At 44.0% G+C, this 25958-nt stretch overlaps 8 protein-coding genes across 9 annotated transcripts; 3 read left to right on the top strand and 5 right to left on the bottom strand.

The window, feature by feature from the left end:
* The first annotated feature begins 334 nt into the window (after positions 1 to 334).
* On the top strand, positions 335 to 1867 carry LOC108097122 (39 kDa FK506-binding nuclear protein). The gene is made up of 3 exons (XM_017199219.1): positions 335 to 468; positions 651 to 863; positions 925 to 1867. The coding sequence occupies exons 1-3, from the start codon at positions 453 to 455 to the stop codon at positions 1758 to 1760; spliced, it is 1065 nt and encodes a 354-aa protein (XP_017054708.1). The 5' UTR covers positions 335 to 452; the 3' UTR covers positions 1761 to 1867.
* Positions 1868 to 1870: 3 nt separating this feature from the next.
* LOC108097139 (39S ribosomal protein L9, mitochondrial) lies at positions 1871 to 2743 on the bottom strand. Its single transcript, XM_017199243.2, has 2 exons — positions 2632 to 2743; positions 1871 to 2576 (listed from the first exon to the last, which is right to left on the bottom strand). Exons 1-2 carry the CDS (start codon positions 2701 to 2703, stop codon positions 1902 to 1904), a joined length of 747 nt encoding a protein of 248 aa, XP_017054732.1. The 5' UTR covers positions 2704 to 2743; the 3' UTR covers positions 1871 to 1901.
* A 271-nt stretch (positions 2744 to 3014) lies between these two features.
* On the bottom strand, positions 3015 to 4719 carry LOC108097979 (serine protease easter). Its single transcript, XM_017200601.2, has 3 exons — positions 4436 to 4719; positions 3868 to 4254; positions 3015 to 3808 (listed from the first exon to the last, which is right to left on the bottom strand). The coding sequence occupies exons 1-3, from the start codon at positions 4494 to 4496 to the stop codon at positions 3078 to 3080; spliced, it is 1179 nt and encodes a 392-aa protein (XP_017056090.1). The 5' UTR covers positions 4497 to 4719; the 3' UTR covers positions 3015 to 3077.
* An 819-nt stretch (positions 4720 to 5538) lies between these two features.
* Positions 5539 to 8646, top strand: LOC108097513. The gene is made up of 8 exons (XM_017199835.2): positions 5539 to 5684; positions 5749 to 5884; positions 5974 to 6124; positions 6186 to 6373; positions 6435 to 7038; positions 7095 to 7455; positions 7511 to 7821; positions 8055 to 8646. The coding sequence occupies exons 2-8, from the start codon at positions 5766 to 5768 to the stop codon at positions 8367 to 8369; spliced, it is 2049 nt and encodes a 682-aa protein (XP_017055324.1). The 5' UTR covers positions 5539 to 5684; positions 5749 to 5765; the 3' UTR covers positions 8370 to 8646.
* A 504-nt stretch (positions 8647 to 9150) lies between these two features.
* LOC108097506 (protein ENL) lies at positions 9151 to 13171 on the bottom strand. Its single transcript, XM_017199821.2, has 3 exons — positions 13040 to 13171; positions 12385 to 12605; positions 9151 to 12326 (listed from the first exon to the last, which is right to left on the bottom strand). Exons 2-3 carry the CDS (start codon positions 12569 to 12571, stop codon positions 9709 to 9711), a joined length of 2805 nt encoding a protein of 934 aa, XP_017055310.1. The 5' UTR covers positions 12572 to 12605; positions 13040 to 13171; the 3' UTR covers positions 9151 to 9708.
* Positions 13172 to 14222: 1051 nt separating this feature from the next.
* LOC108097402 lies at positions 14223 to 16017 on the top strand. The gene has a single exon (XM_017199660.1). The coding sequence runs from the start codon at positions 14378 to 14380 to the stop codon at positions 15788 to 15790; it is 1413 nt and encodes a 470-aa protein (XP_017055149.1). The 5' UTR covers positions 14223 to 14377; the 3' UTR covers positions 15791 to 16017.
* LOC108097411 lies at positions 15929 to 19575 on the bottom strand. The gene is made up of 3 exons (XM_017199673.2): positions 17484 to 19575; positions 16880 to 17427; positions 15929 to 16729 (listed from the first exon to the last, which is right to left on the bottom strand). Exons 1-3 carry the CDS (start codon positions 17663 to 17665, stop codon positions 16086 to 16088), a joined length of 1374 nt encoding a protein of 457 aa, XP_017055162.1. The 5' UTR covers positions 17666 to 19575; the 3' UTR covers positions 15929 to 16085.
* Positions 19576 to 19699: 124 nt separating this feature from the next.
* LOC108097418 (tropomyosin-2) lies at positions 19700 to 24739 on the bottom strand. 2 transcript variants are annotated; one of them, XM_017199684.2, is made up of 4 exons: positions 24624 to 24738; positions 21688 to 22334; positions 21280 to 21457; positions 19700 to 20006 (listed from the first exon to the last, which is right to left on the bottom strand). In XM_017199684.2, the coding sequence occupies exons 2-4, from the start codon at positions 22279 to 22281 to the stop codon at positions 19924 to 19926; spliced, it is 855 nt and encodes a 284-aa protein (XP_017055173.1). In that variant the 5' UTR covers positions 22282 to 22334; positions 24624 to 24738; the 3' UTR covers positions 19700 to 19923. The 2 variants fall into 2 exon arrangements, with proteins under 2 accessions (XP_017055173.1, XP_017055181.1); XM_017199692.2 differs by lacking the exon at positions 19700 to 20006 and adding an exon at positions 20793 to 20985 and having other exon boundaries at positions 24624 to 24739.
* Positions 24740 to 25958: the final 1219 nt, after the last annotated feature.

Here is a 25958-nt window from a genome sequence, read left to right as displayed (position 1 = left end):
TTATTTAAACCTACTTCCCTCATAAGAAAAAAAAAATGAAATGACTACAGTATTACAACGACTTCAAGAGTAAAAAAAATACGTATACACAAATTGTTCTAGTTCATACTATTATTTCCATGACTCAATTGGTTTAAAGGGTTAAATTTGAAAGACCTTTTAATGTTACACAGAAGAGTGTTAAGAAAAAAGCAGCGTATGTCATAGAAGTATACAAAATAACGAATTTAGCAAGATATAGTAAGAATATTTAACTCATTGGATTAACCAGCAGAACTTCCGTTGACAAACTATCGTATACCATCGACACAAAAATCTCATTAAAATATATCGATACCACCTTGCGCGGTTTACCCAGCTCTAACCGTTGTCGGCGTCAGTGGTTCCTTTTTACTGCTCAATTTCTTATTTTAATTTCATTCGTTCTTGAGAGTAGATTAAGTTTCTTCAAGATGTCGATGTTTTGGGGTGAGTTAAACTACCTAGTGTTTCGGTTTCCTAACTGAAAATGCTGGAGGACTCTAGAAGCTTTTCACCCAATCGCGCGCCTCTCGAAGCCACGTGCTTGCGTTTGAAATGCCTGCAGCGTGGAGCGGCGCCATTTGTAGTCCCAAGTAAACCATGTTTTTAATGAATTGTGTTCTGTGCAGGATTAAACATGAAGCCTGAGCGCAAGTACTCGCAGACGATCATCAAGTCTTTCCATATCTCTGGTGTCGCTCTTGATAAGGGCCAGGAGGCAAAATTGTACCTCGCGGCCGAGAAGCAGGAGTACATTGTGGCCACCGTGACCAAGGCCATTCCCCAAGTGGCGCTCGACTTAAATTTCAGCAAGGGTGATCGCATTATGTTCTATACTGCAGGTGAGAATTCCCTGAAAATGTCATTCAAATAGTCTCTTGAACACGTTTTTTCGCTCCACAGGCGACGCCAGCGTTTCCTTGTTGGGCTACTTGCACGACATTGAATCCGAAGATGAGGACGAAGAATTCTCCCTCGGTAATTTGCTGAATGCCAAGGGAAGCAAGAAGGGAAAGAAGAGTAATAAGGATGATGATGGTGAGAGCGGCGAGGAAGAGGAGGAGGAGGAGGATGAAGAATCTGATGACAGTCAGCTTGTTGGAGAATACGAGTCCTTCCTCGAAAACGGTGAGGATGAAGAGGATGATGATGACGAAGAGGAGGACGATGATAGCGGCGAGGAAGAGGAAGATGACAGCGACGACTCTGAAGCAGAAGAGGAACAACCAAAGGCCAAGGTTGCCAAGCTATCGCCCGGGGCCAAGAAAGGAGCCAAGGAGCAAAACGGCGTGGCCAAGAAAGAGGAGGTCAAGCAGCAAGAGCAAAAAAAGAAGGAGAAACCGGACGCCAAAAAGGATCAGCAAAAGGCCAAGGAACCGGTTAAGCAGCAGTCTGGCGGAGAGCGCTCACTTGCTGGAGGAGTGAAGATTGTGGACGTGTTGGCCGGCAAAGGCGAAGAGGCCAAGCCGGGCAAGCGCGTGTCCGTATACTACAACGGCCGTCTGCAGTCGAACAACAAGACGTTTGACAGTTTGCTGAAGGGCAAGCCTTTTAAGTTCTCCCTGGGTGGTGGAGAAGTTATTAAAGGTTGGGATGTGGGTGTGGTTGGCATGAAGGTGGGCGGCAAGCGGCGCATCACCTGCCCCCCGCATATGGCCTACGGAGCACGCGGAGCTCCGCCCAAGATCGGCCCCAACTCGACACTGGTCTTCGACGTGGAGCTGAAGGCAGTGCATTAATCGCACTAACTTAACCACATCATATAGACTTGTAATCATGTAGCTTTTAAGTCTCTGCGTCGTACGATGTTAAATAAACCACTGTTTTCACGCTGTTCATAAATCAACAGTTTTGTAACAATCATTTTTATTTGGTATAGCCTATGCGCTCTTTTCTGGGGAACTCACATCCAAAAGCGGTTCGGATTGCAACTTCCAGTGCTCCAAAACGTAAGGCAAACGTTCACTGGGGTCTGTGCTCCAGTGATGCAATCGACACTTTAGTCGTGCCTGCTCCAGCTTATTAATTGTGATAGTACAGTAGAAGTCCTTATTTTCCTTCTTTAGGTCAGGTCCCTCTATGCGCTCCTTGGGCAGAGTGATGCACTCCTCGCGGCAATGGAACCCAGCCTTTCGCAACGAGGCCTTAATGTGCCAGGGCTCAAGCACCCATGGCTCATCTTTGTTCATTACCACCGCCAGGACTATGGACTCTAGCATGTTGACCGTTCGCTGGGCGTACGCTGAACTGTGTTTCACAGCGGATTTTTCAGCCTCCGTTTTGGCGTACTTTGACACATTTTCCGGCGTGTTGTATGCGGCTAAGCCGGGAAGCAGGAGCTTATTGTAGACAAAATGCGGCTTCATGGATACCACGTCCCCCTTGTCACCAACACCCTCGACAAAGGTTTTTAGTACAACCTGCATATTAGGCCGCTTCTTGACCAGTGTGTCCTCCACCAGCTCGTATATGAAGTGCTTGGCCCTCATCCGGCGAGGCTTCTCGTTGGTTTTGTGCAACGGCGGATCATATTTCCGCTTTAGCACGAACGTAGTCTGCAACGGATTTAATTATGAATGGAGATCTTTTTTTATTGATGGCAGGACTTACCCGCACTTGCTGCTGCAGACTAGTTGCGGATTTAAGCAAATTTAACGGCGTTACGTAGATGTTCTTCAACATTTTTACCAACAATGTTGGGGAGTTGCCAGATTACATGACACTTTTCAGAGTTGCCAGAGAAAGAATCAAATAGGGTCACGTTCAACAGGGCATTGTCGCTGGCCTGATTATTAGTGATTAACTGTTACGATATGTTTTGATTATTCTCCATTTATTTTAGTTAAAATATTGTTAACCTTTAACCTAATCAAAATAGTTTTGGGCAAAATAAACACATTAAATTAAACAATCTTATTTTCCTAAATCTGTATTAAAAAGCTTGTTGCTGAAACGCCCTTAGATGCAACAAATTGGCGCACAAATTTAAGCGGTTTTAAAAGAAAATTTTTTAGTCAATTTTATTTACATATGATTAATATACATTTTCATATACTTTAGGCCTCGATGGTGTTTTGGATCCAGTCAACGTACTTTCCAACTAATGTGTAAACTCCTGGCCAACCGGCCAAGCCGCAGGGAGTTGGGCCAAAGGACACTACACCCGCAAGGAAGTAGTAAGTGTTCACTTTGTTTGTGTCCAAACCGATAAGCGGTCCACCGGAGTCACCGCGGCAGGAGTCGACTCCCTCCTTGCCGCCAGCGCACATTTGTGTGTCCTCGAGCAGGATATCTTGGCTGCTGTACACGTTCTTGCACTCATCCAGCCTAAATCCTTCCACGGCAGCCTTTAACTTCAGGTTGCTGGCCGATAGTTGTTCCGTTTTTCCCCAACCAGCCACATCCATGGTGATTCCGTCAAAGGTGGCTGCCCGAAGGTTAGCGTCTAGCGGCAGGCAAATGGGTCGCACAAAGTCGGTGTACTCCACCTGTTGGCCGAGTCGCAGCAGGGCGATGTCATTGACCTGATTTTTGGAGGCCGGAATATAGCCGGGATGTGGTACAGTACGCTCCACGGGAATATCTAGATGCGGCGGTGCACAGTCCTTCATACCACGCACATCCACCTCGCAGTCGGGCTCTGTGGCGGTATCCCACTCACCTAAACGCACTCCAGTTAATCTCCAATCGCTTGGCAGTGCCTTCCCATTAACACAGTGAGAGGCTGTGACCACATACCGAGTGCTTATCAAGGAGCCGCCGCAGTGATGGCCCTTGTTGCCCTGGGCTGCATATAGGGATCAACATATAGGTAAGTCACTACTGCCTGATGATTTCTTTGCTTACCCTTGGTGTATTCTATCAGAGCCATCCAGGGGAATTCATCGATCTTGGTCTTCATACCGCCGTAGATGCGATTGGACAGGATGTTGCCACATTGTCCTGGTAGCGGAAGAAGGCTATTGCTGGTAACGTTGGGCTTAACTGGCGCTGGTGCCTCCGGGGAGCTCTCCCGATAGCGATCCGGGCAACAAATAAGCACTTTCCCATTTGTGTAACCACACTGGCTGCGACTTAAATAAAGCCGGTCGGTGTCCCTTAGTGGGCTGGTAGTTAGCAGGCCGTACAAGTATTTACAGTCCTCTAGGTGGATGCACAGAGCCCGTTCCCGGTTCGGAGTTATGCAGCGCCCATAGTTGGGCACCTGGGCCGCCTCATTGGGGAAGTAGAACTCTGAAATTCAAGGGTTTCATTTATAAAGCTTACCATTTTGTGTTGTGAATAAATTAGGTCATTAGTTATAGAAGTGCGGAAACAGGTTTTAAAACGATTTGTGAAGGCCCGCGGCAAAACAAATATGTTAAGCTTGTCATCCCCAGCAAATGTGAATCTTGGCTGTCTTCTATTTACTTACGGCCCGCTGATGTTTTTGCCAAAATTACAAAAAAGAGGCAAATAAATGATAGCTTCAACATTTTGGTTACGCAAGGGGAAAGGTGAATCCTTTTTAAAGACGTCGTCAGTGGTTTTGGGGCAATGTTTTTCTTAATGCAGTATTGCAGAACGATCGCAGAAGCAGTTATCAAAATAAACAGCGCGATAATATGGACGTTACTGATACAGGTAATAAAACGGAATTCCCACGGCTCGGAGTGAAGTGAAGAGACCCAAGCTAAGCTTGGCACACAACTAAATCTTCCAGCAAAATTCTCTGCTCTCAAGCTTCGTCGCAAGCTTTTCGTAAAGTCTCCAAATCAGATAAAGAGAATCGTGATATCAGATATTTAACTATTAAGAGAAAGTAAATGATTACAAACGAATAAAAAATTAGTACTCCTAATTAGGCATATGCTTACTGCTCACCAATATCAGAAGTGAAGTCGGAATTAAATTTCTTTTTTAAACAAGAAAGGAAGCTCGGTTTTGCGAGCCGAAGCTTATTTACCCTTGCAGGCATCACAAGTGTCGAGCAAAATGCATAAAGATTAAATAAAGTCGAAGTATTGGCGATTTCTCTAATTCTTTTTCCATATGTTGAAAGATTGTTCTTTTTGGCAGCTAAGTGATATAGTCGTCCGATTTTTATGAAATTTAATTCAATTATTTATTAACATAAAATCTATAAAATAAACATTACTTTTAGGCATGCAACATGAATTTTTTGAAAATTTCAAAAGGGGTTGTATCATAAAAATTGAAAAAAATAAAATAACACAAGCTCACAAATCAGCTTTAACAATTTACATTTTCAAAACATTAAAAAACACAAAAGCACATTAAAAATTAAAAAAAAACTTTTGAATAAGAGAAAGCCATATCCATTTTAATCGCAAAAAAGATGTTGATTAAAGCAAGAGTCCAAATTATTTTTCTTTTATTAAAACTGTTTAGCTTGTGCTGCAATTACCAATGTCCTTTCTTGAGATTTAGAATCGCAATTAAACTGTAACGGTCAAACCGCCAGCCAACGCAGTATGACCAAAATTTGCAATTCTTTTTGTTGGCATTTTCGGCTTTTGCTCTTAGCGGCTCAGCTGAGCGGTTTGTTGGTTACTATAGTTAAACTTTTAATTTAAAAATGAACGTATTCAGTAACGTTTAATAGCTCCGGCGCTGGAACTGAGGTGTTGCCATCAGCTCGTATCGCACTAATTGGAAAAACAGTAAGGGCAGTAGATATAGCATTTGTTTAATTAAACTCTTATGTGTCTGCTAAATTTTTTGCAGTAAATAATTTATTCAAAATGCGTTTTGTACGGCGGGGAACTGTCCCCAAGATTGCAGCAGGTTGCTGTGTAGTAATTGTGATGGTGACTTTGTACATATTAAACGACGAGAGAGATTTGGATAAAACTGTTAAAATGTATGTATATCTGTGCAAAAGTATTTTGCGTTATTGATTGCTGGATGTTTACTCACATATGTACATGAATGTGTGCCATTCTGATAAAGCGAACTTATCGAGCGCTCCATAAGATCGGTGGTCAATCAGGGCGAGTGCCGCCATCCCCACCTCCCCTTGGAAAATCCGGATATTATGAAGTTCTACAAACCGGTGGAGCGAATCAACTGCGGTGAGGGAATGGATTGGGTCATGTGTGAGGTGGGATGGGATGAAAAGCTCAGCTAAAGAATCGTATTACTAATTTTCAATTCTTCCACAGAAATCTATTTGCTTTGTACGCCCGGAAATTGCATCTAGCCACGAGGATGTGACCTGTTCCTATACAGACATCATCCGCAAGTCGGACTATAAGGTGCGATTCGGACGGACGCTGCGCATGAAGGAGCCCTATGTCCTGCAGGCTAGCGACTTTGTCAAGGTAGCCTGCCGATCCTCCAGCGGCGAGAGGTGACAACTATTTTATTTTCAATTTGTTCAACTCGTTTGATATGTATTCTCTAATTCCCAGTTGGTTTGGCATGGCCCATGGGATAAGGGACACTGTTCCTCGGCCTATGGCCCACAATTTCTCACCCAATCTAGCTGTTTTACCACCAGAGGCTGTGGCCCAGGCTCAGCAACAAATGCAGGACTTGCCTACAGCCTCATTCTACAATGTCCTCATGTTCGGATTTGATTCCCTGAGCCGAAATGCTTTTATACGCAAACTGCCCAGGACTTATGAATATTTAACTCAACAGCTAGGCGCCACGGTTCTCAAGGGATACAACATTGTAGGCGATGGCACGCCGCAGGCTTTGGTGCCCTTACTCACGGGGTTCACGGAACTGGAGTTGCCAGAGACTAGGAAAAGGTTATCTGGAGCGGGTAGCGTCGATTCGTATCCCATGATTTGGCGAGACTTTGCCCGCCTAGGTTATATGACCTCGTTTAACGAGGATTTGCCCAATGTGGGCACCTTTACATACCGAATGACTGGTTTTGAAGCCCAGCCCGTGGATCATTACCTGCGCACGTACTATGTGCAGTCGGAGCACATGGCCTCCGAAAGCCAGCCCAATTGCATTGGCCACCAGCCAGATCACGTCACCATGTTGGAGTATACAAAAAATGTAAGTTGTCCTACTAAGTTAACTTGCTCGATTCAAATTGATAAGTTGCCTTGCAGTTTATGCTGAAGTATCGCGATGCACCGCGCTTTGTCTTTAGCTTTCACGGAGGCCTATCCCACGACTCTATAAACCTGGTGGGCGCGGCGGATGATGATGTCCACGACTGGTTAGTAGCGCTAAAGGAGCGGTCGCTGCTGGACGACACCATTCTAATAATGATGGCTGATCATGGCAATCGTTTTGCTGAGGTGCGGGCCACCCTCCAGGGCAAGCAAGAGGAGCGATTGCCGTTCTTCAGCTTCACTTTTCCGGAGTCTTTTAAAAAGCGCTTCCCGCAGGAATACAAAAACTTCCTGGCCAACGAGCAGCACCTGACCACACCATTTGATATACATGCGACACTGAAACACATCATACGTAAAAAATGGCTACTATTATTTCCACAAGCGACTAATTTGTGCCCTTTGTACAGAACTCCAAACCACTGCCGGGGAAGACCAGTTGGGAGAAAGCACCGATTTGAAAGGCGAAACCAGCAAGCCCGACATTCACATCTCGGAACTAGCTAAGGGACGCGCCATGTCGCTGCTCGACCCCATCCCTAGTAATCGCTCATGCGCGGATGCATATATAGAACCCCACTGGTGTGCTTGCCTCAACTGGCTACCATTGCAATTGAACGACACACGGTACACGGGCATTATTCTCAAGGCCGCCCAGAGCATTATCAATGCCATAAATACAGCCACGGTCGAGCAACGACAGCTCTGTGCACCTCTACAGGTTTGTAATAAAGCTTACTTTGATGGGAATATCATACATCGAACCTTGATATGTGTACTTTTTTAAAACTTATCTTTCGGTTGGAGTCTCAGGATTTCTACTTAGATATAAATATTTGTATCGAACCAACACACAAACTTTTTAACAATACTAGAAAATGACTTGATAAAATTTTCTTTTTGCTACATTATTAGGCACAAGTAATCTAATCCAAAGTTGTTTCTTCCCCATAGCTACTTCGTGTAAATTGGGCGTTACGTCTGCAACCACACAAGGAGCTGTTACAATTCAAGACAAACAGCGACAGGGACGGTTTCCTTGCGGACATGACGGGTCAAACGGTGGTCCGAGATGAGATGTACCAGCTCCAGTTGGTTACGGTGCCCGGCGAGGGGCTGTTCGAAGCGAGTGTGGCTTACAACCTGCACACGTTTAGTGCCACAACGAAACTCACAGATATTTCGCGTGTCAACAAATACGGAAACCAGGCCCGATGTATATACGATCGCGACCCTGAACTGCGAAAATATTGCTATTGCCGCGACTAATTCGCTGTCACAAACCTAGTCCAAAAAAAGAACTGCTAAGCAATCAACTCGAATAGATTTTTGCACTGTTTCCAAACTTTTGCACTCTCGTAGCGCTTAAGAGATTTTCCCAAAGACTAGCGTCACTGTATTAAGTTAAAAGATCTGCCTCAGTTTGTAATATAGGTTCCTTTAATCAACGATAGTATTGTGTTAATAAAAAATACTTTTTGTATGTGTGAAGAAAATAAAAAGTCAACTCAAGACTGTTGAGTAATTCCATGGTCTGAGCAATTAATGGTTTTATCTTAAGTTATATTTTTAGATGCCTGTAATTGTTTATTTAGATAATTTATCAATTTAGCTTACACCGACATTTTACGATAAGTATATACGCATATGGGTGGGGAAATGGGAAAGATTGTACACATCTCAAACTTCTAATGATGTTCACGTACAACAAATGATTGGGTTAAAATTAAATGCTTGCGTAAATTTGTAATTGCAAGTATGTATATGTACATATGCCACTAAACAACTTAGCAAACTATATGATCTTCCTTTGGTTTATCCTTACAAATCTTATATATTTCAAGGCTTCTTTCACTGCTGTATTTCAGAGTGACTTTTGAGGTTCGTTTAGACAATATTGACGATGGTCTAAAACAAACTGTGCATATAATATATATATTTATATACATCTGTATATAGATGTATATGAGTTAACTATAATACTTGGGATAATGTATTTGTAGGTAAATTCGGGAGGAACTAATAAACAAACCAAAAGTAAGTACGTATATTTCGTAAAAAAGTAGTAATTTATTCGCAAGTATTTAGCACTAGAGTACAAATGTTTCCTTTTTGCGAGTACTTTACCCTATAATTAATTAGGGGTGCTGACTACAAACTGTCGTTTTCAAATAACCGTTCTTAAGATGTTAATTTAAAAATATTTTAGAATCGCTTTGATTTAAAATTTGCGATCTTAAACTGTTGTTTGAAATTGGTACTGTTCTTGTTAACCCAATCAGTAAAAAGATTGCGTACAATGTGAAAAGAAGAAGGTAACAGTCGAAAAGGATTCCAAAAACGTAAGGTAGGGCTTAAAACAAATGAGTCTCAAAAACTGAAGGACGATTTCTATATTTTCATAAAGGAAATCTCTCGTATTTTGTCTGCGCCCTTCGGGCCAACAACTTAAAACCTAGACAGGGGAATTGAGGCTGTATGCGAGCCAAGTTATTTCACGTCTGGCTTACAACGTTAACACTAAACTTAATGATTTGGTTATGTGCATGAGGGTTTTGTGCATCGTCTAGCTGTAGAGAGCCGGGGCGGTTGCGGAGGTCAGGGAGTGTCACGACACCGAGGTGGCCAGGAACTCCTGCAGCCGCTGCACGGTGCCGCGGTCCAGCTTGCAGAGGTCGAAGTCGAACGTCTTGTGGGTGATCTCGTAGCAACCGGTAGCCGCGATCAGCTCCACCACGTGCTGCAACTCCTCGTTGTCCTGCAGAGTCATGATCTTGTGGTGCAGCTCCTGCAGCTCGCTCAAATACTCGGTTGGCAGTTGGAGCTGTCCTGGCGTCGTTATCTCGGCGGGCGAGTGACCGCTATTGCTGTTAATATTGTTATTGTTATTGTTCAAGGTAGCTGCCGTTACTGCTCCGGTGTGGTTGTTGCTTGGCGAAGATGATGGCGGCGCTAGAAAGCCAGAGACGGCGTTGTGGGCCACTGCCGGGATTCCGGTGGAGTTCGTATCCCGGGGTGGACGCAGGGAGGGTGACTTCGACTTTTCTCGCTGCGATTTATTTTGCTCTTTCTTCGACGATTTCACTGGGGGTTCAATGAAGCCACCAGCTGCTCCACCAGCACTGCCACTGTTACTGTTTTGTGAGCTTCTTCGATTGCGCTTCTTGTCCTCTTTATCCGACTTCTCGGACTTCTCCAGTTTGGCGTCCGGAGTCTTGTCCGCTTTTTCGGTCTTGTCACTGTTTTTGTCGCTGTTCTTGTCATTCTGCTTTGACTTGCCCTTGTGTTCCTTGCCAGCAGGCTTTGCCTCCTTACCGGAACCAGCACTGGCCTTCGCCGCCTTCTGCTGGCTAGTGCTTCTGGCGGGCAGATCCGGGAAACTGCTATTGGAGCTATCGGAGTGCTGAAGTGTGGCAGCTGCTGCTGCGGCCAAAGCGTTGGTGGCCGCCAAATCCGGCGCTGACTGGGCCGAGTCCACGTCGCTAAGATCCAGATTGCTGGGCGCCTTGCTTTGACCCGGCTGCGCGTGTGCCTGCTGCTTTCCTGTGCTCTTGACGTCCGATTGCTTGTCGCCAGTCTCTCGTTGTCGCTTCTCGTCCTTGCCGGAGGACTTGTCCTTGGACTTCTTGTGCTTTTCCTTCTTGCTGCTGCTAGAATTGGTACTGGCTGCGCTTTTGTCCTGCGGTCCTCCCTCGGTGGCTGGACTGGCTCCTTCTGTTTTGGGCGATGGCTCGGCCGCTGATGTCTTCTCTGAAGTGGTGGCTGGCTGCTTGTCTTTCTCCCTCTCCTTCGGCTTCTCTTTGTCGCGCTCTTTATCCTTGTCGCGATCGCTACGCTCCTTTTCCTTGTCCTTACTCTTGTCCTTCTTCTTGTGCTTGTGGGACTTCCTGGTGTCTCCCGCACTGCCGTTGCTTGTGCTTTTGTCAGCCTTCGCATCTGTTGCTTTGTCGGTGTGCTTTCCCGCGGATTCTTCTTTTTGTTTGCCGCTGCTAGACATCATGCTGCTGCTGCTGTTACTGCCCACTGATGTGGGTGTGGCCTTTCCGGTGCCGGCTCCCTGCGCTTGCTGCAGCTGAAGGGCGGGTTGAGGGTTTCCGGCAGCTGGGCTGTCGCTTTGGCCCGCACGCTCGTCCTTGGGCATTCTCTTGTCTTTGCTCTCATCTCGTTGTTTTTCCCTGTCCCGATCACGCTCCTTGTCCTTGTCTTTCTTTTCCTTTTTGGATTTCTTGCTGGAGCTCCGCTCCTTGTCCTTGGACTCGGACTTGCTCGACTTGTGCTCATCACGCTCTTTAGAACGGGATGGAGGTGCGGTCGTAATCGCGGTAGAATCATTTGACGCCTTTTTGGGACTGGGCGCACCCATCTCATTTGGCTTTCCGGGCTTGGGGCTGGCCGTGTGCTTGAGCAGTGCTCCAGCTGCTACCGCAGCGGAAGAAGTTGCCCCCGAAAGAGCGGCGGCGGATGCGGTGCTGCCTGAGCTTTGCTCCCGCTCCTTGTCTCGGGATTTATCCTTTTTGGACTTTTCCTTATCCCGTTCGTGCTTGCCGTCGCCGGACTTGCTTGATTTGCGGTCCTTGTCGCGGCCATGCCGATCCTTTTTGTCCTTCTCCCGCGGCTTGTCACCACTGCTGGGTTTGTCCCGATCCTTACTAGCCTTCTCCCTGCCTTCGTGGGAACTGCCCTTACCGCCGACGGCAACGGACTTGGCATCTGGCGAATGCTTGGAGACGGGGACCAAGGCCATGTTGTTGACCGTTGTGCTACCCTTCGTGATTGGCGTGCCAAAGAGGGCCGAGAAGGCGTTGCTCTTGGCTGGATCCTCGTTTCGCGATTTGTGCTTCTTGCCGCCACCCAGATCCACGTTAAGCGAGACAGTTCCTGAAACACCTTTTGCCTTGACCAGAGCCATCTCATTGTTTGGCGGCGTGGCACCGCTGCCAACGCTAGGCGAAAGCGTTCGCGTAAGGCTGCTGGCACCGACATTGGCCCCAAAAACGGGCACACCACCGCCGCGCATCAGCTTAGCTCGGAACTCCTCCGATGGGGCCTCGAAGATGTGGGTCTTCACTTCCATGTGGTGCTCCGGAGGTCCTGCTTGCTGTAGCACCAGGTCGTACTGGTAGACAATACGCTTGGGTTCGTCCCGATTGCGAAAAAATATCTCCACGGGCATCAAGAAGCCGGCGTAGCCTGATTCCTGAACAGCATACGGCGGCTCTTTAACCACTGCAAAAAATGGAGTTGAAAGGGGTTATGAATGTGTGTATAAGATCTCCTAACGTACCTCGCTTCGGTTTAGAAAAAGATTCGTGCAGCAGAAAGACCACCTTCTCCACAAAGGGACTGATGTCCGCCTTGTTCACGCCCTGCACGTAGATCTCCCAGTCGTGAGTGAAGGCCCTAGGATGTGGTGTCTTCTTGCTGCGCAGCTTCGACGTGTGGCCAATTTCGAATTGCACCTTGACCGCCATGCCTGTGGGTAGGGCATCAAATTCCGGTGATTTCCTGCAAAAAGATCTTTGTCATTAGCGCGCCAAAATCTAGGGGAGTTGGATGAATGCGTTGACACACATTTCGCACAGAAAATTAAGAATTAAACTTGTTACGAGAGTGAAAATTAAATTTTAAGGATAGTTTGCCAATTATTGAGTTTTTTGCTTTGGCTTCAGGGTGCATGCGTGATGCGAACGACAACTCCTGCAGCGGGGCACGTCCTCCAAGGCATCGAACGCTTCTGGAATCCTTCTCGCCGGTTGCAGGGCTACTTGCATATCTTGTACATTTCAATGTCTGTATAATTTGCTACCGTTTTTTGTTATGATTCCCGTCGAAATCAATCTGTTATTGTTTGTGTGCCACATTGTTCCCTTTGCATGTTGCAAGCTTTTGACGTCCTCATGTTTTTCTTTGTTGAAGCCAAACCGACAAATTTTACTTACGATCGCAAGTTCTAGCATTCACATGGATATTAACTATTTTTTCGAGAAAAACAGAAAAGCTAAGAGTGATAATTTCTTTAATTTCTGGAAAAACAGAAAAAAAAACACAGAAAATCCAAAACGTGACCAACGTTGAAGAAATTTAAAATACCACCCAGCTCGGAAAAAAATATACTAAAAACTTAGCGCTGAGGAAGTTGCAATATCGTAGGGGTGTTCCAAAAATTGAAACAAATAAATACGCTTTTTATTACAAGAACAGAAACTTTAATTAATTTCCACAAATTTTTATTAATAATCCGGGATCTCTTCAAACTTAACTTGAGTGTACTATGAAAGTTAGCCTATAACTCAATAAAAAAAGTATTGTTTAGTGCCACAAGATCCCGTTACACATGAAGGTAATGAAGGTGCAGAAGGTTCTGTGGTTGCTGTGGGCACTGTGGATGCTGCTGGTGCAGAAATCGACGTTGGTGCGGATGATGGATAGGGAACGGCAGACGCGTGTGGAGTAGTGGATCCAGGTGCAGATATGGTCGTCGGTGATGAGGCGGCCGCAGCTAATCCAAAGATGGCAAGCGAGAAAACGATAGCAAAGTTCTTCATCGTGTTACTTCTATTTCAACAATAATATTTCGTACTTATAATTTCCCAATTTTATATCTTTTCACTTTGGGTTTATTTACTATTGACACAAATGCTTTTGTTTTTTTGTTTGCATACCAAATCTCAAGAACAATTGGGCAAACACTAATTCTTTCTTTTTAAAACGTTTAATCGTGGAATACTTTTTACCAGTTGTTTGTTTAGATATTGGCTTATGTATTTATAGATCCATCTTTTTATTAACATTTAATAGAAATAATTTGCCGACACGTGGGGAATAAGCAACCTGAGTTTGATATTAAAAGTTATTCGTAAATAGCTCGCATACCAGAAACCTTGTAAATGGATATGCTTTAAACGTTATGAATGTGAACTTACCACACAATTAAGAAATTAAAAATACAAATTTTTCTTGTTTAATCTTGTCATGATAAATTCACACAAAAGGCTAATATTAAATATATATTTTGAACTATGTTTTTTTTTTTTTGCAAATTTAGCTTATAAGCTCGAACCTGCATAAACGAATGTACATAGTTCGCGAAAGCCTCTACGCTCCGGAATCAGTTCAGCCGCCTGTTTGGTTCTCGGCGGAACCATCGACAGCACTTAAAAGAACACTTGGGAAAAACAATAAAAATATTTCGCAAAAAGTCATGGCGTGCCCTGAAAAAGTCGCAGTCTGAAGTAAAATCCTTTGGACCGGCTGCCGTGGAGCCAAGAAACTCACCCATGATGTCGACCGACTTCGGGGGCAGTCAATTTGTGTCCAGCAACCCAAATGCCAACTGCAGTGCATCCCGCTGGTTAACGGAGGAGGTGTTCAAGCTGATAGACATTGTGCAGCGGGACGAGGCGATTTACAATCCGCGGCACAAGTATTACTTCTGCCGGCCCTACGTGGAGAACTTCTGGCGCGAGGTGGATCTAAAGCTGGAGAAGAATCCGGGTGCTAGCTTGGCCAAGTGGACAAATCTGCGCATCTCGTTCAGGCGCGAGTACACTAACTACCTGGAGGAGAAAGTTCCCCCTTGTTGGTCCTACTTTGATCGCATGTTCTTCCTGCATCCATATCTGCGCAAGAAACACCAGCAGCCCAAGTCACTGGACACCCAGGTGCAGGACGCTTTGGCCCACCTCTCCAGTCTTTCCAGTCGAATGCAGCGGGAGCGATCGGTGGCCATACCGGCCAGCAGCAGCGGTGGCGGTGGCCAGCCCACGGCGTCCGCCCACCAATCGCCTCCAGCCCAACAACTGGACACCTATCTAGACTACTTCGACGAGGGCGAACACAACAATTCCGAACTAGAAGACATCATGGAGGAGGAGCAGCAGCGCAGCAGTCGCTATCACAGTCAGTTGGACGGCAATGATATCAAGTCGGAGTGCGAGGAGCCCGCTGACGACTACGAACAGGAGGCGCATGAGCCGGACGACGATGAGCACGATGACCAGGACCTGCATAAGATGGCACCCACTTCCAGTTCTTCGTCGGCGGATGCCCAGCGGCGCTACGCCAACCAGCAGCCGCTCGTTAGCCGGATGCACTTGGGTCGCTTGCAGATGCGCGCCTACCACGACGAGATTCGCGGGGCGATCCGTCCGCGCTCCCAGGAGTTGCAGGCTCCAACTGCATCTGGGGCGGCAGTGAACTTCGCCTCCCAACCGACCGCACACCCAAACATTTCCTTTGTGCGACCCACGTTCAGTAAACCTGTAGATCTGGTCAGCACCACAACGCACAGTGGAGTGGGAGGAGGAATACCAGGGTCTGCTGGGCCATCCGAAGCGGAGCTGCCCACACCTTCCACAGCCGCAGTGGCCACCCCCCTTGTGCCCAGCAGCAGTGTTAATACCAGCAGTAGTAGCAGTGCCTACATGAATCAACGGCACGGGCACAATCACTTGCACGGTGGCCACCAACCGGGGCCTCCATCGGCGCTTCCTCTTCGTCTAGAAGCCAGTAACCCGTCAAACGGATCCTTGTCCAACGGCGGAGTGGAACTGTGCGACTGCAAGACCGATCCGGACGCCATGTTTCTGATGAGCCTGCTGCCGGACATCCAAAAGCTGAACGGACGCGACCGCGGCAAGATCAAGATAGCCTTCCAGAACATACTGCAGGACTACCTTTATCCAGACTAGTTTCGATCTCTGTGTATACTTTCCGCTTTTAGCAAACGGAACCCAGTTCCGATTTAAACCTATTGTTTACCTTTTCTGTTAAATTTCGTTGGTTAAATTTAAAGCTTTGCTGTGCAAGAACAAAGTATCCTTAAAACGTTTTGAAAACTATCAGCTATGTTTATTAATTGTATAAATATTTATAAATATTAAATGTGTAACACAAGAATAAATTCATTCGAAATTAAGCGATCTACATGTATGGCTAGGTAACTGGAAGTATCACATGAGGATCGGATCGGATTAGATCCCATCCTCACTCGAAGAGCTTTAGCTCGCGGGTGATCTTCTTGATCTTGTTGTCCAGCGTCTTGTCCTCGTGCTCGCAGATGTAGTAGTGCCGCGAGGTGCACTCCTGTCCGAAGTACACGTAGCTGTGCTTCCCGGCATTGTAGCTCAACCGGAGGCAGCGACCCTTGCCCTCGATCTGAACCGTGTTGTTCAGCACGTCCTCGGCCGCAGCCTCTTCTGCCGCCTGTTCCAAACTGTCCACCAGGTTGGCGGCCGTGGAGTTCTCCCCCTTTTGCGACATCGCAATCGAAGTGAGGTTCATGTTGGGATTCACTGGCTTGGCGGAGTTTGACCAGATCCACAGTAGTCCCGGGTTAAGGCCACCCAGCCAGTAATCGCGACCCCTGTGAGCTGGCTGATTGAGCAGATAGGCCATGATCTCCTCGTTCTCCGACACCTTCTCGAACTCGGCCAGGTGCGAATTGAGTGCCTTGCAGGCCGAGTTTGCCGTCTTCCAGTTGACCTGCTGTTGGCTGTTGATGTAGTAGCAATTATCGCTGATGCGGGTGAAGTTCGTCGGGCAGGGATCCTTCACCTCCTTCTGGTTGTTCCCGGCCATTAAGTAGTATATCAGCTGCTCCGAACGCCGCACCCGGCTTTCCAGGTAGTCTATAATTGGGTTTTTGTAATATATTATGTCATTTAATCACTTTTAAAAAGGTATCCCTAATTCAGTTAAGATTTGCTTACCATAATTTAAATGAAACAACCAAATGGATTTCTTTTTCATTTTTCCCTTAATATATTTTTTAAACTTACCCACTCGGTACACCAATTTCTCGATGGCTCCCAGCAAGTAAAGATCGTTTTCGGAAACAGCCCGGAAAGTGGTTGGCTGGCCGCCACCTCCAACACCATGTTGCTGCTGCTGTTGAAGGTGTTGCTGCGGTGGCTGTTGCACTGGCTGCTGCTGCAGTGGCACCGGGCGCACATATTGCTGTGGAGGATTGCCACCTCCTCCGGTGCTGCCACCAATGCCAAAGAGTTGCTGCAGGAAACCAGGTTGCTGACGCTGCTGCAACTGTTGCTGCTGCTGTTGCATCTGTTGATGTTGCTGCTGTTGCTGGTGCAACATCTGGTTGGTCATGGGTCGGAACTGGGGATTCACAATCGGACTCTGGCTCTCCACGGGCTTTCGCAGATGTGGCTCCAGCTCCACGGCTTCGCCAATTCTCCGGGTGATGTAGATGTTGTTGCCGGGTCGCTTGTAGGCGGATGAGTGATAGTTTAGCGGTCCATTCATGCCCATATCTCCACCCATAAACGGCAGATCTTTTGACTTTCGCTGACCGCTGCTGCTGCTCTGGCTATAAATTCGGTATTAGATTTTACTCCTACTCCTACCGCTCCACGAAAAACCCACCTCAAGACGTAGTCTTCGAGAAACTGCGACCAAACTGGAGCATCTGCGTCCGCGAGTGATTCATTGGCGTATTTTTGCCTAGTTTCACCATCGCTGGCATTGCATAAGAGCCCGTGGCCCAGCAGACATAATGCCATGTAAACAAGGGCTGCAAGCCGGAGTTGATGCCCAGCCGGCGGCATGATGACACGTAATGTTTACGGATGGGTATATTGCCCCCGCCTCCTTCAAAATCTCTTAGCGATTCAAGTCGCGCGCTAAGCACTTTCGTTTTCGGTGCGTTTTCCGTGCGGTTTAAGCCGCGTCTGCGTTTTTAACGACGTCCGTCTGCTTGTGTCGAGCTGAAAACCGCGACTGAAGTCTGAGCTTGGCTTTTGGGCCTGCAGCCGGTCCGATCTGGTCCGCTCGGGTCTCTCCATACCGCTCACCGGTCGCCGCCGATGGCAATGGCCCAGACACCAAACCCATTGACGTTGTTATTGTCTCTGCTGCTGCCGGCCGCCGAGAAATGCAAAATTTCACTTTCTCCTTCGCTTGGCTCTTGGCAAATGTAAGTCATTGGGCTGTTCAATGGTATCAGTGTTTCTCTCGCCGCTTTTGTGGTCCGTCAACGCCCGCCAGTCGACCCACTGTTTGCACTCCATCAAATTGGCCCCAGACTTAGGTAATTGACGCGGCTCAAGGGTCTGTCAATTGAAGCGAAAACTAATGAAAAAAATGTACTATAGGTACATATTTATTTGGATATTTACCAAATTTTTCAGAAGAGATCGTGTGGGCCACATTTTTGATTTTATGCTATTTCTTATCTCATGGCAAAGTCACCATAATCTTATCGAAAACATTTTCATGTTTCTATTCTTTAAAACTCAACTTTGAAATAATGTATTGTGAGTACTTTTCCATTCGTTTATGTAAGGTTTTTTTTTAAATATTTCCCTGTTTTAAAAAGTTTTTAATCTAATGGCAGCCCCAGCCTTCGTATTTTATTAAAAATAATATAATTTTAGCCTTCATAAATGTGTATTTCAAATTACTTATATGTGAACTAATTGTTACTAGCCAATTATTGAATTGTAGCTTCCATGAAACGTAAAGCACCAAGCTTCTTGGCCTGACCAAAACTAAAAAGAAATCTTTTTTAAACTTGAAATGGCGGTTTCTGATCATGCTTATGCTCCGTAAGAAACAAACATTCACCAACATTCATACTCGGATAATAGTGTAAATTATGTAAATAATGACTTGAGCTTTTTAGTGTGCAATTTAACACACCACTTAAAGTTTTAATAACTATTTTATGGCATCACGTCGCGAGAAGGCGAAGAGAAATGCCGGTGGACGGTGGACAGATGGAATGGGAATTAAAGATTAATTTATAAGAAATGTGAATCCATTTTGCCGAGAGAGTCAGACCACCATGTCGAACTCGGCCTTAACTGGATTATTGATGGTCAAACAGCGAAGCTGCCCACATCTACCAGAGATCTCTCGAACTGCCGACCGATTCACCCTGAAGATATGAATGAATAAATACAAATATCGGAACTTTCATTATTCATTGCTCTGACAATTAGCGGATGTTAACGATGTTGCAATGAAGGCCTTGATTTGCGGATCGTGATCCATCGGCGTTGAAGTGATGACGCACTTCGAATTCGGTCATTTTGGTTCAGCATCCATGGGGTTTCCCAAAAATGCAAGAAATCATTGAAAAAACCGAAACCGATTTTGCATAATCACCAATTCCGCCTGAAACCCGAAATTTTCTGGGGTGTAGGTAAGTTTCAACGAATTTCGCTGACGGGCAAAGAAAATCATGTTTATGCATCATTGAAAGCAAACATCAAACATATAATTTTTTTAGCAAATTTTTTATAAATTTTTTTATACTTTTTTTGTGGGTGTTTTTTGTTTGTTGTGTAATTGTATGATATAAATTCAAATTGAAGCAGGCTTAGTTCTTAAAATCTTAGATATTCCCTGTCTCTTTTTCGGGCATTTTTTCTCTCTGTCGTCGCCTGGCTATAAGTGCTTCTTAATATTTTTAAACATTTGCTTTTAAAAATACAAAATTCGTTTGTTTTTTGGGTATTTTTACATTCTGCTACTTTTTACTTTTAGATAATTTTATTTTCTACAAAATAAAAGAATTTCCATTCGCTGTTATCCTTGGTTCTACACAATCTATGCTTGTTGTTTGTTGCTGTTGCTGATCTGGTTGTTGTTGTTATTTATTTATTATGAAATATATAGATTTATAAAGAATTGTATACACAATGGATGTTGTTCTTGGTATCTGACGCAGCAGTTCTTCTTGCTGGCAAAATCAATCTGAGATATTCGTTTACAATTAGTAGAGTTCCTCGTCGTCTCCATCTTCCTCCGCTGCTTGATGTTGCTGTTGTTTTGGTTTTGGTTATTGGGACTATTGGCCAACTTAGTAGCCAGCCAACTCGGCGAATGTGGAGTCCATCTCGTCGGCCAGGGACTTGTACCTGTCCTTGTTGATGCCCAACTCGTCTGCGGAGTGCAAATGATGGATACAAAAATGTTAGAAACTATTCGAAAGATTTTTCTCTGCACACAGCAACATTGGAATTGAACACGAAACACTTAAGATTTATACTGTGCGAATTCATTGGAGCAGAGATTCTATAGCCCAACAAGATTATCTATGCCATCTTATTGAGTTTATAGATTGAAATGGAGAGCTCTGGCTCGGATTAGTGGCGCGCTGTTCTGGCAAGCGTTTCTAGTTTATGGATTAGTCAGCGGTTCTGTGCGTGGGACTATAGGGGTTTATCTAAGGGGTGCTCTACGGGATCTAGCCATGATATGTCCAACCAAACGTTGCAGAAATCCTTGGCTTGTGCGGAAATGAGAGATTCACTCAACCAAGGCCAGGCGAAATCAGCTCGAAAACCATTTGATAATGACTCGGGACTTTGACTGATGATCGTCGACGAGAAAGAGAGAGAGAGACACAGATTGATATAGAGTGCTGATTCTGGGCAGGCGAGACAGGTCAAGAGGTCATGCCACAGTAAAACGGGTAAGAATCCGGCATACAAACAACAATATTTACATTGATTAATTCACCTGTATTAACTACAGTTGCAACTTGGTTTGGCTTGATCTGAACTTATTTTTACAGTGTACTGGCGTTGGGGTCTGGTTGTGTGGGTGTGGCCACATTCAAGCAAGACTAAACAGATTATTTACAGTGTATAGTAGGAGGTCGTGACAGAAGTGTGTTGTGGGTGGGTGGTAAATACACTGAAACTGTTCGGGGTAGCTTCCAAAAAATAAAGTATATATATAGTAAACTGTAGGGGATTCTTTGGGGATTTCTGAATTTTGGGTTGTTTTTTTTTCTTTTGGGAAGGGTTTTGTGTGAGTTCTGTTTTGATCTTTTTTTAATATCCAGTAAGTTCGGCAAATGTCTGGTCCAAATCGTCGCAGATTGCTTTGTATTTTTCCTTCTCATTGAAGAGACGGTCTGCAAAAAGCATTTTGTTTTTGTTCATTTATACAAATTATTATAGAGATAATCAAAAAGGGCGAGAGCAAAATGGGTGGATATAGAAAGTCAATTAATGAAAGCAGAGTACTGAGAAAGAGTATTAATATCCTTATGGCGATATATACAATGCGAGCATTATTGAAGCCAGCGATCCGACAGATCGAGTCGGATAACTTCCGGCGGATAGCATCTCCGGAGTCTCGTGGCGAGATACCTCCACGGGATTTGGCTGAATGGATTTTCTAGAATGGTAGGGACTGCAATACATACCCTCTAGCCTGTCGACCTCCTTCTGCAGGCGCTTCACTTGCTTCTCGGCGTGCTCGGCGCGCTGCTCGGCCTCCTTCAACTTGATGGACAGGGTCTTCATCTCGCGCTTGAACTCCTCCACGCGCTGGTTGGCCTTCTCCTCGGAAACCTCCAGGGACTTCAGGGAGTTGCCGACAACCTAAAATATAAGATTAAAACATGTAAAATATCTGTATAAGCCTTCGTTGACTGTTAAGTTAAAATTGGAAAATGTTAAAAAATTCCATATAAAAGATCATTTAAAGATAAAAATCTATTGAAGACTGTATATAATAATTGAGAAATTATATCTTTTGTTTCTGAACCTTTAAAAGGGGTTTACATATATTCAAAAACCATGAAATCTCCGACTTTAAATATAAAACGCACCTTCAGCTCCTCCTCCAGCTCCATGATCTTGGACTCGCCGGAGCGGACACGATCCTCAGCCACCTCCAGCTCGTCTTCAACGAAGGCCAGCTTGCGGGAGACCTCGTCGGACTTAGTGTCGGCATCCTCAGCGAGCATGCGGGCTTCCTTGAGCTGGTTGGTCAGCTGGTCCATGCGCTCCTCATCCTGCTGGGAACGGTTCTCCAGCACCTTGCACATGCGGTTGTTCTCATCGGCCGACTGGGTGGCCTCCAGCAGCTTCTGTTGGGCGGTGGTCGAGCGCTCCTCGGACTTCTCCAGATCCTCCTCAATCTGTTGCACCTTGCGGTTCTGGGTGGCCACCTCGGACTCGGTGGAGGTCAGGAGCTTCTCCTTCTCCTCCAGCTCGGTGTTGGCCTTCTCCAGCTGCTCCTTGGCGGTAACGAGATCGATCTCCACCTGGACGAACTTCTTCTCCAGGTCGCGCACCTCCTCGTTCAGTTTGTCGGCGCGGGAGTTGGCATCCTTGGCTTGGTTCTCGCAGGTGTCGGCCTTGTCAATGGCGTTATCCTTCTCAAGCTTCATCGCTTGCATCTTCTTCTTGATGGCGTCCATGGTGTTTGTGTTTTTGTTGTTGGCTTAGAAGGGAAGAAAACTGGAAAAAAGCACTGTGGCAAACATTTTTGATTAGTAAATTGGATTTTTAACTAATTATTTTGCTCGTTTTACTTATTTAGCGAAGCATTTTAATTAAATACATAAATCATCGGAAATGTACCTATTTTTGAAATGGAAACTGTTATTGAAGCTAATTGTTGTTAAGAAGTTTTGGATTTTCATTATTTATCTGATTTATATCTTAAGCGATTCAGCAAATATAATGAGTTAAGTCCAAAATAGGAATGTCAATCCAAAAGAGGTTTAAAATATTTTCGAAAATATAACTACATCTAATGGTACATAAGAATGGCTAAATAAGAGTCTAAAATATACTGTATCTATATTCCTTTGAACTAAATATTTATAAACATTGATTCTTTCCTGCTGCGATGTTTCAATTGACACCGGAAAATTTTAGGCTTTCCGTTTAATGCAGTTGAAAATCTTTTTGGTTAAACTCTCCAGGCGCATTCTAAACGTTATAGACTATATCTGTACGTATGTATAATTAAATATATATAGGTTTGTACTATGCATATGTATCTGTGCAATAAATTTGAAAAGTTAAATGTAAACACATTTTGTTTGGCTACGCCAAGCATTTATAAGATCTCACGTAATTTTCATTTTCCATTTTCAATACGCCCACACTGAATCCGAATCCGAATCCGGATCCGGCGGTGTGCTATATATTTATTTTCTGCACGATTCTGTAGAGTTAAAAATAAACTTTATATGCTTTTGCATGTGAGAAAAAATATCCAGTCCACTCGAACACGCACGCATAGAAAAAATGCTTTTTTGGACATCATCGTGTGCTAAATGTAATTCTAGAGTTTCCCCGTATTATTTCGAAATACACACACACAAATAGATACGTTGGGATTGCAATTTGAAAAGTTTTCAATTCTTTGGGGTCATTCAGTGCGTGGGTGTGTGTGTGTATTCGTGTATCTATGTGTGTTTCTTCCACCAAAGTGGGACAAAGTCATTTATGTTGTAGTTGCTGATCTTTTGGAGGTCTTTTGATACTTAAGAGTGTTTTGTTCCCAAAATGCTATCAATATAGGTGAAGAGGTAATGAAGAGAAGGGTATTTAGAGAGTATAAATTATGGATAAAGTGGGGGAATAAAAATGGTTTTAGGAATTGAATATTATCTCATTAATTATTTAATTTTTATCTTCCTTTACTTTGTATTTTTTTGTTTCAATAGCTTTTTCTTAGCACCCCATTCTACAATTTGGTTTTCTGCCAAAAGTACTTAAGTTTTCAATCAGTTCAAATGTACATCTATAAGTAAGCAAATTTGTGGCCTTCGAAATCATTCACAAATGGCAAGAAAATATTTGTTCTGAGCCCCACAAATTTCTTGTGGGTGTCTATGGCATGTATGTATCCCCAGATATATATGATACGTATCCACATCTGGGAATCGTCTCAATCTCTGATATTTTCCAAAATATCTCTCATGTTCTCGCTTCTATCTCGAAAACAATCTCAAGGATAAATACCTACAATTTTCGACTGCCTTCGTTTTTATGAGATCACAAAAAGCTAGACGGGAAAAGCTTTTTCGTCTAAGTTTCAGGCAAAGTTAAAAATAAATGGGGTTGTATGTGTGTGTGTGACAGGCAGGTGTCTGTCTGCAGTTAATTTTAAAGAATTTTACTCGAGGAAAACTTTTCTTATAGTGTATGTGTGAAAATTGTGCGTGGCAAGAGGTGTGTAGGTGCATATGTATATGTGTCCAATTCGTGTGGAGGGAGCTTTCCCCTTGAGTGAGTGTGTGAGTGCAAAAAATATTCTCTCACACACAGAGATTTTTTTCGATGGTATTAGTCCCGTCAGATTTAGTTACAAAATTCCTTATAAGCGAATTTTTAAAATGTCCGAAAAAGTTATCATAAGATTTCCATTTGAAAAAGGTTGATAGCGTTTTATTGGCGCTTTTTCAGGTAGTAAGATTATTTTTTTGAGGTTAAAGTTATGATTTTCTTGAATTTTTTCACTTTCTATACGTTTGATCACTATTTTAACTTTTTTAAGATTTTAATCCAGAATGGTTGACACATATACATATGCACATTTCATTTTATGTATCATCCCATTTTTTGATTGGGGAAAATGCAATATTTTCTGGTTTCAATGCATTCGAATGCAATGCACTTTTCACTAATTTTTGTATCCACTCAAAATCAGTTGAAAATACCAATTTGGTTAGCAGCAAAGGCGAGCGATTGGATTATATTATTTTTGAGTTAATTTTTGTCGGGTGAAAATCCTGGCGTGACCAACCTTAGCGTTTCAAACACACTATACGCTGTCGAAACCCCGAGAACACTGATGCTGACCAAGTTGCTTAGCCCAGAAAGCGACCCCAAGATCCAACGCACACGCACACTGGCATCCGGAAAAACTGAAAGACTCACACACACACATAGAGCCTGGCCATCGGGAAAAACTTTCACACACTCACTATTCACACCAACGCAGTATTGAATAATTTTTCTCTGCCTCGAAAATTTCCCATTAAAAAATATATGCGCAAAAGCGCTTTCGCAACTTTGCTCGGTGATCTCAAAAATTTCCCTCGAAATTTCCCAAAAGCTTCTGCTTCGGCTCTCTCATGCTGCATTCTCTTGAAAATTATGCGTTTTTTTCTCCTTGTTAAATTTAAATTCAATTAATTTTTTTACTCACAGCACTCTTTGTGTGCAAGTATGTGTATCCGTCAGATACACGGATAAAAATAGCAACAAGCAGCAAGAGCAAGCCTAACAAGATGAAAATCTATTTTCGCTCGGTAAAAAATATTGAGAAATATTTGGAATTCTGATCGGCCAGTATTTTCCTGCGTTCTTTTGCTTTGAAAAGTCTCGGCTGCGAAGGCTGCAAGACAATTGATCCGATTTTTTGGAATTGAGGTTGTCAGTTCAGTTTTTTTTTTTTGGGCAAATCTCTTTATTATCATAGTTTAATTTGTATTGAATCGCTTGATGATATAGAATAAAACAAATTTAACTACGTCTGCAACCTTTACCTCAAACACACGCAACTAAATTTTTTTTGTTTTTCCAGATGCAATCAAAAATTATTTTATCTTTCTGACGTAATATTCTTTTATTTAGTTCTTTGTGAGATGATACTAATTAGATAGACTTGAATTTATGGATTCCAAAATTAGATTTATTTATCCAGCTATAACCTTTCAAGCTATGAAAACGGTCAGTTTTTTAATCTAACAAAAAAAAAACGCTTTTCTCGTAAAAAACAAGGGCGCTGCTGACTTCATCCGTTGAAATATTTTCAGAAGTATATATTTTTTAAGGATCGTTCAGGATCTTCAGCCAAATCAAAAATTTCCCCAACAGGTTGGCTCTTTCACACAGATATTTTTCTTGAGTGTATGCAACATTTTTGTGGTGCCTTGTGTGTATCGATGCAGCAGTGTTGGTTTCATTAAACGATCTAAATTTCAATGTTTTTCAACACCATATTTCCAATTTGTTACATTCAGAAAAATTTTATTATTATCCCCTCTCTATTATTATTCCATATGGATCATGATTTAGGTTTAACCAGCATATATCCTCCCATATTCCCACTATTTGATTTAAAAGATAGCACGAA

The sequence above is a fragment of the Drosophila ficusphila genome, unplaced genomic scaffold (genome assembly GCF_018152265.1).
Source record: "Drosophila ficusphila isolate 14025-0441.05 unplaced genomic scaffold, ASM1815226v1 contig_791, whole genome shotgun sequence".
NCBI classification, from domain to species: domain Eukaryota; kingdom Metazoa; phylum Arthropoda; class Insecta; order Diptera; family Drosophilidae; genus Drosophila; species Drosophila ficusphila.
Note: the sequence above shows the minus strand (reverse complement) of the source record. Positions and strands in the feature narration are given on the sequence as shown.

Bases quoted from the DNA above. Each gene is read 5' to 3' on its own strand.
- LOC108097979 (XM_017200601.2), bottom strand. From the start codon at position 4,496: ATGTTGAAGCTATCATTTATTTGCCTCTTTTTTGTAATTTTGGCAAAA. The intron at 4,255-4,435 runs GTAAGTAAATAG...CTTGAATTTCAG, and splicing joins GGCAAAAACATCAGCGGGCC to AGTTCTACTTCCCCAATGAG. The intron at 3,809-3,867 runs GTAAGCAAAGAA...CCCTATATGCAG, and splicing joins TCTGATAGAATACACCAAGG to CCCAGGGCAACAAGGGCCAT.
- LOC108097139 (XM_017199243.2), bottom strand. From the start codon at position 2,703: ATGTTGAAGAACATCTACGTAACGCCGTTAAATTTGCTTAAATCCGCA. The intron at 2,577-2,631 runs GTAAGTCCTGCC...AATCCGTTGCAG, and splicing joins GTCTGCAGCAGCAAGTGCGG to ACTACGTTCGTGCTAAAGCG.
- LOC108097411 (XM_017199673.2), bottom strand. From the start codon at position 17,665: ATGCCGCCGGCTGGGCATCAACTCCGGCTTGCAGCCCTTGTTTACATG. The intron at 17,428-17,483 runs GTGGGTTTTTCG...CCGAATTTATAG, and splicing joins CTCGAAGACTACGTCTTGAG to CCAGAGCAGCAGCAGCGGTC. The intron at 16,730-16,879 runs GTAAGTTTAAAA...ACCCAATTATAG, and splicing joins GAAATTGGTGTACCGAGTGG to ACTACCTGGAAAGCCGGGTG.
- LOC108097513 (XM_017199835.2), top strand. From the start codon at position 5,766: ATGCGTTTTGTACGGCGGGGAACTGTCCCCAAGATTGCAGCAGGTTGC. The intron at 5,885-5,973 runs GTATGTATATCT...ATTCTGATAAAG, and splicing joins TTGGATAAAACTGTTAAAAT to CGAACTTATCGAGCGCTCCA. The intron at 6,374-6,434 runs GTGACAACTATT...TCTAATTCCCAG, and splicing joins CGATCCTCCAGCGGCGAGAG to TTGGTTTGGCATGGCCCATG.
- LOC108097402 (XM_017199660.1), top strand. From the start codon at position 14,378: ATGATGTCGACCGACTTCGGGGGCAGTCAATTTGTGTCCAGCAACCCA.
- LOC108097122 (XM_017199219.1), top strand. The intron at 864-924 runs GTGAGAATTCCC...TTCGCTCCACAG, and splicing joins CATTATGTTCTATACTGCAG to GCGACGCCAGCGTTTCCTTG.
- LOC108097506 (XM_017199821.2), bottom strand. From the start codon at position 12,571: ATGGCGGTCAAGGTGCAATTCGAAATTGGCCACACGTCGAAGCTGCGC. The intron at 12,327-12,384 runs GTACGTTAGGAG...CATTTTTTGCAG, and splicing joins TTTTTCTAAACCGAAGCGAG to TGGTTAAAGAGCCGCCGTAT.
- LOC108097418 (XM_017199692.2), bottom strand. From the start codon at position 22,281: ATGGACGCCATCAAGAAGAAGATGCAAGCGATGAAGCTTGAGAAGGAT. The intron at 21,458-21,687 runs GTGCGTTTTATA...CTTATATTTTAG, and splicing joins AGCTGGAGGAGGAGCTGAAG to GTTGTCGGCAACTCCCTGAA. The intron at 20,986-21,279 runs GTATGTATTGCA...TGCTTTTTGCAG, and splicing joins GGAGGTCGACAGGCTAGAGG to ACCGTCTCTTCAATGAGAAG.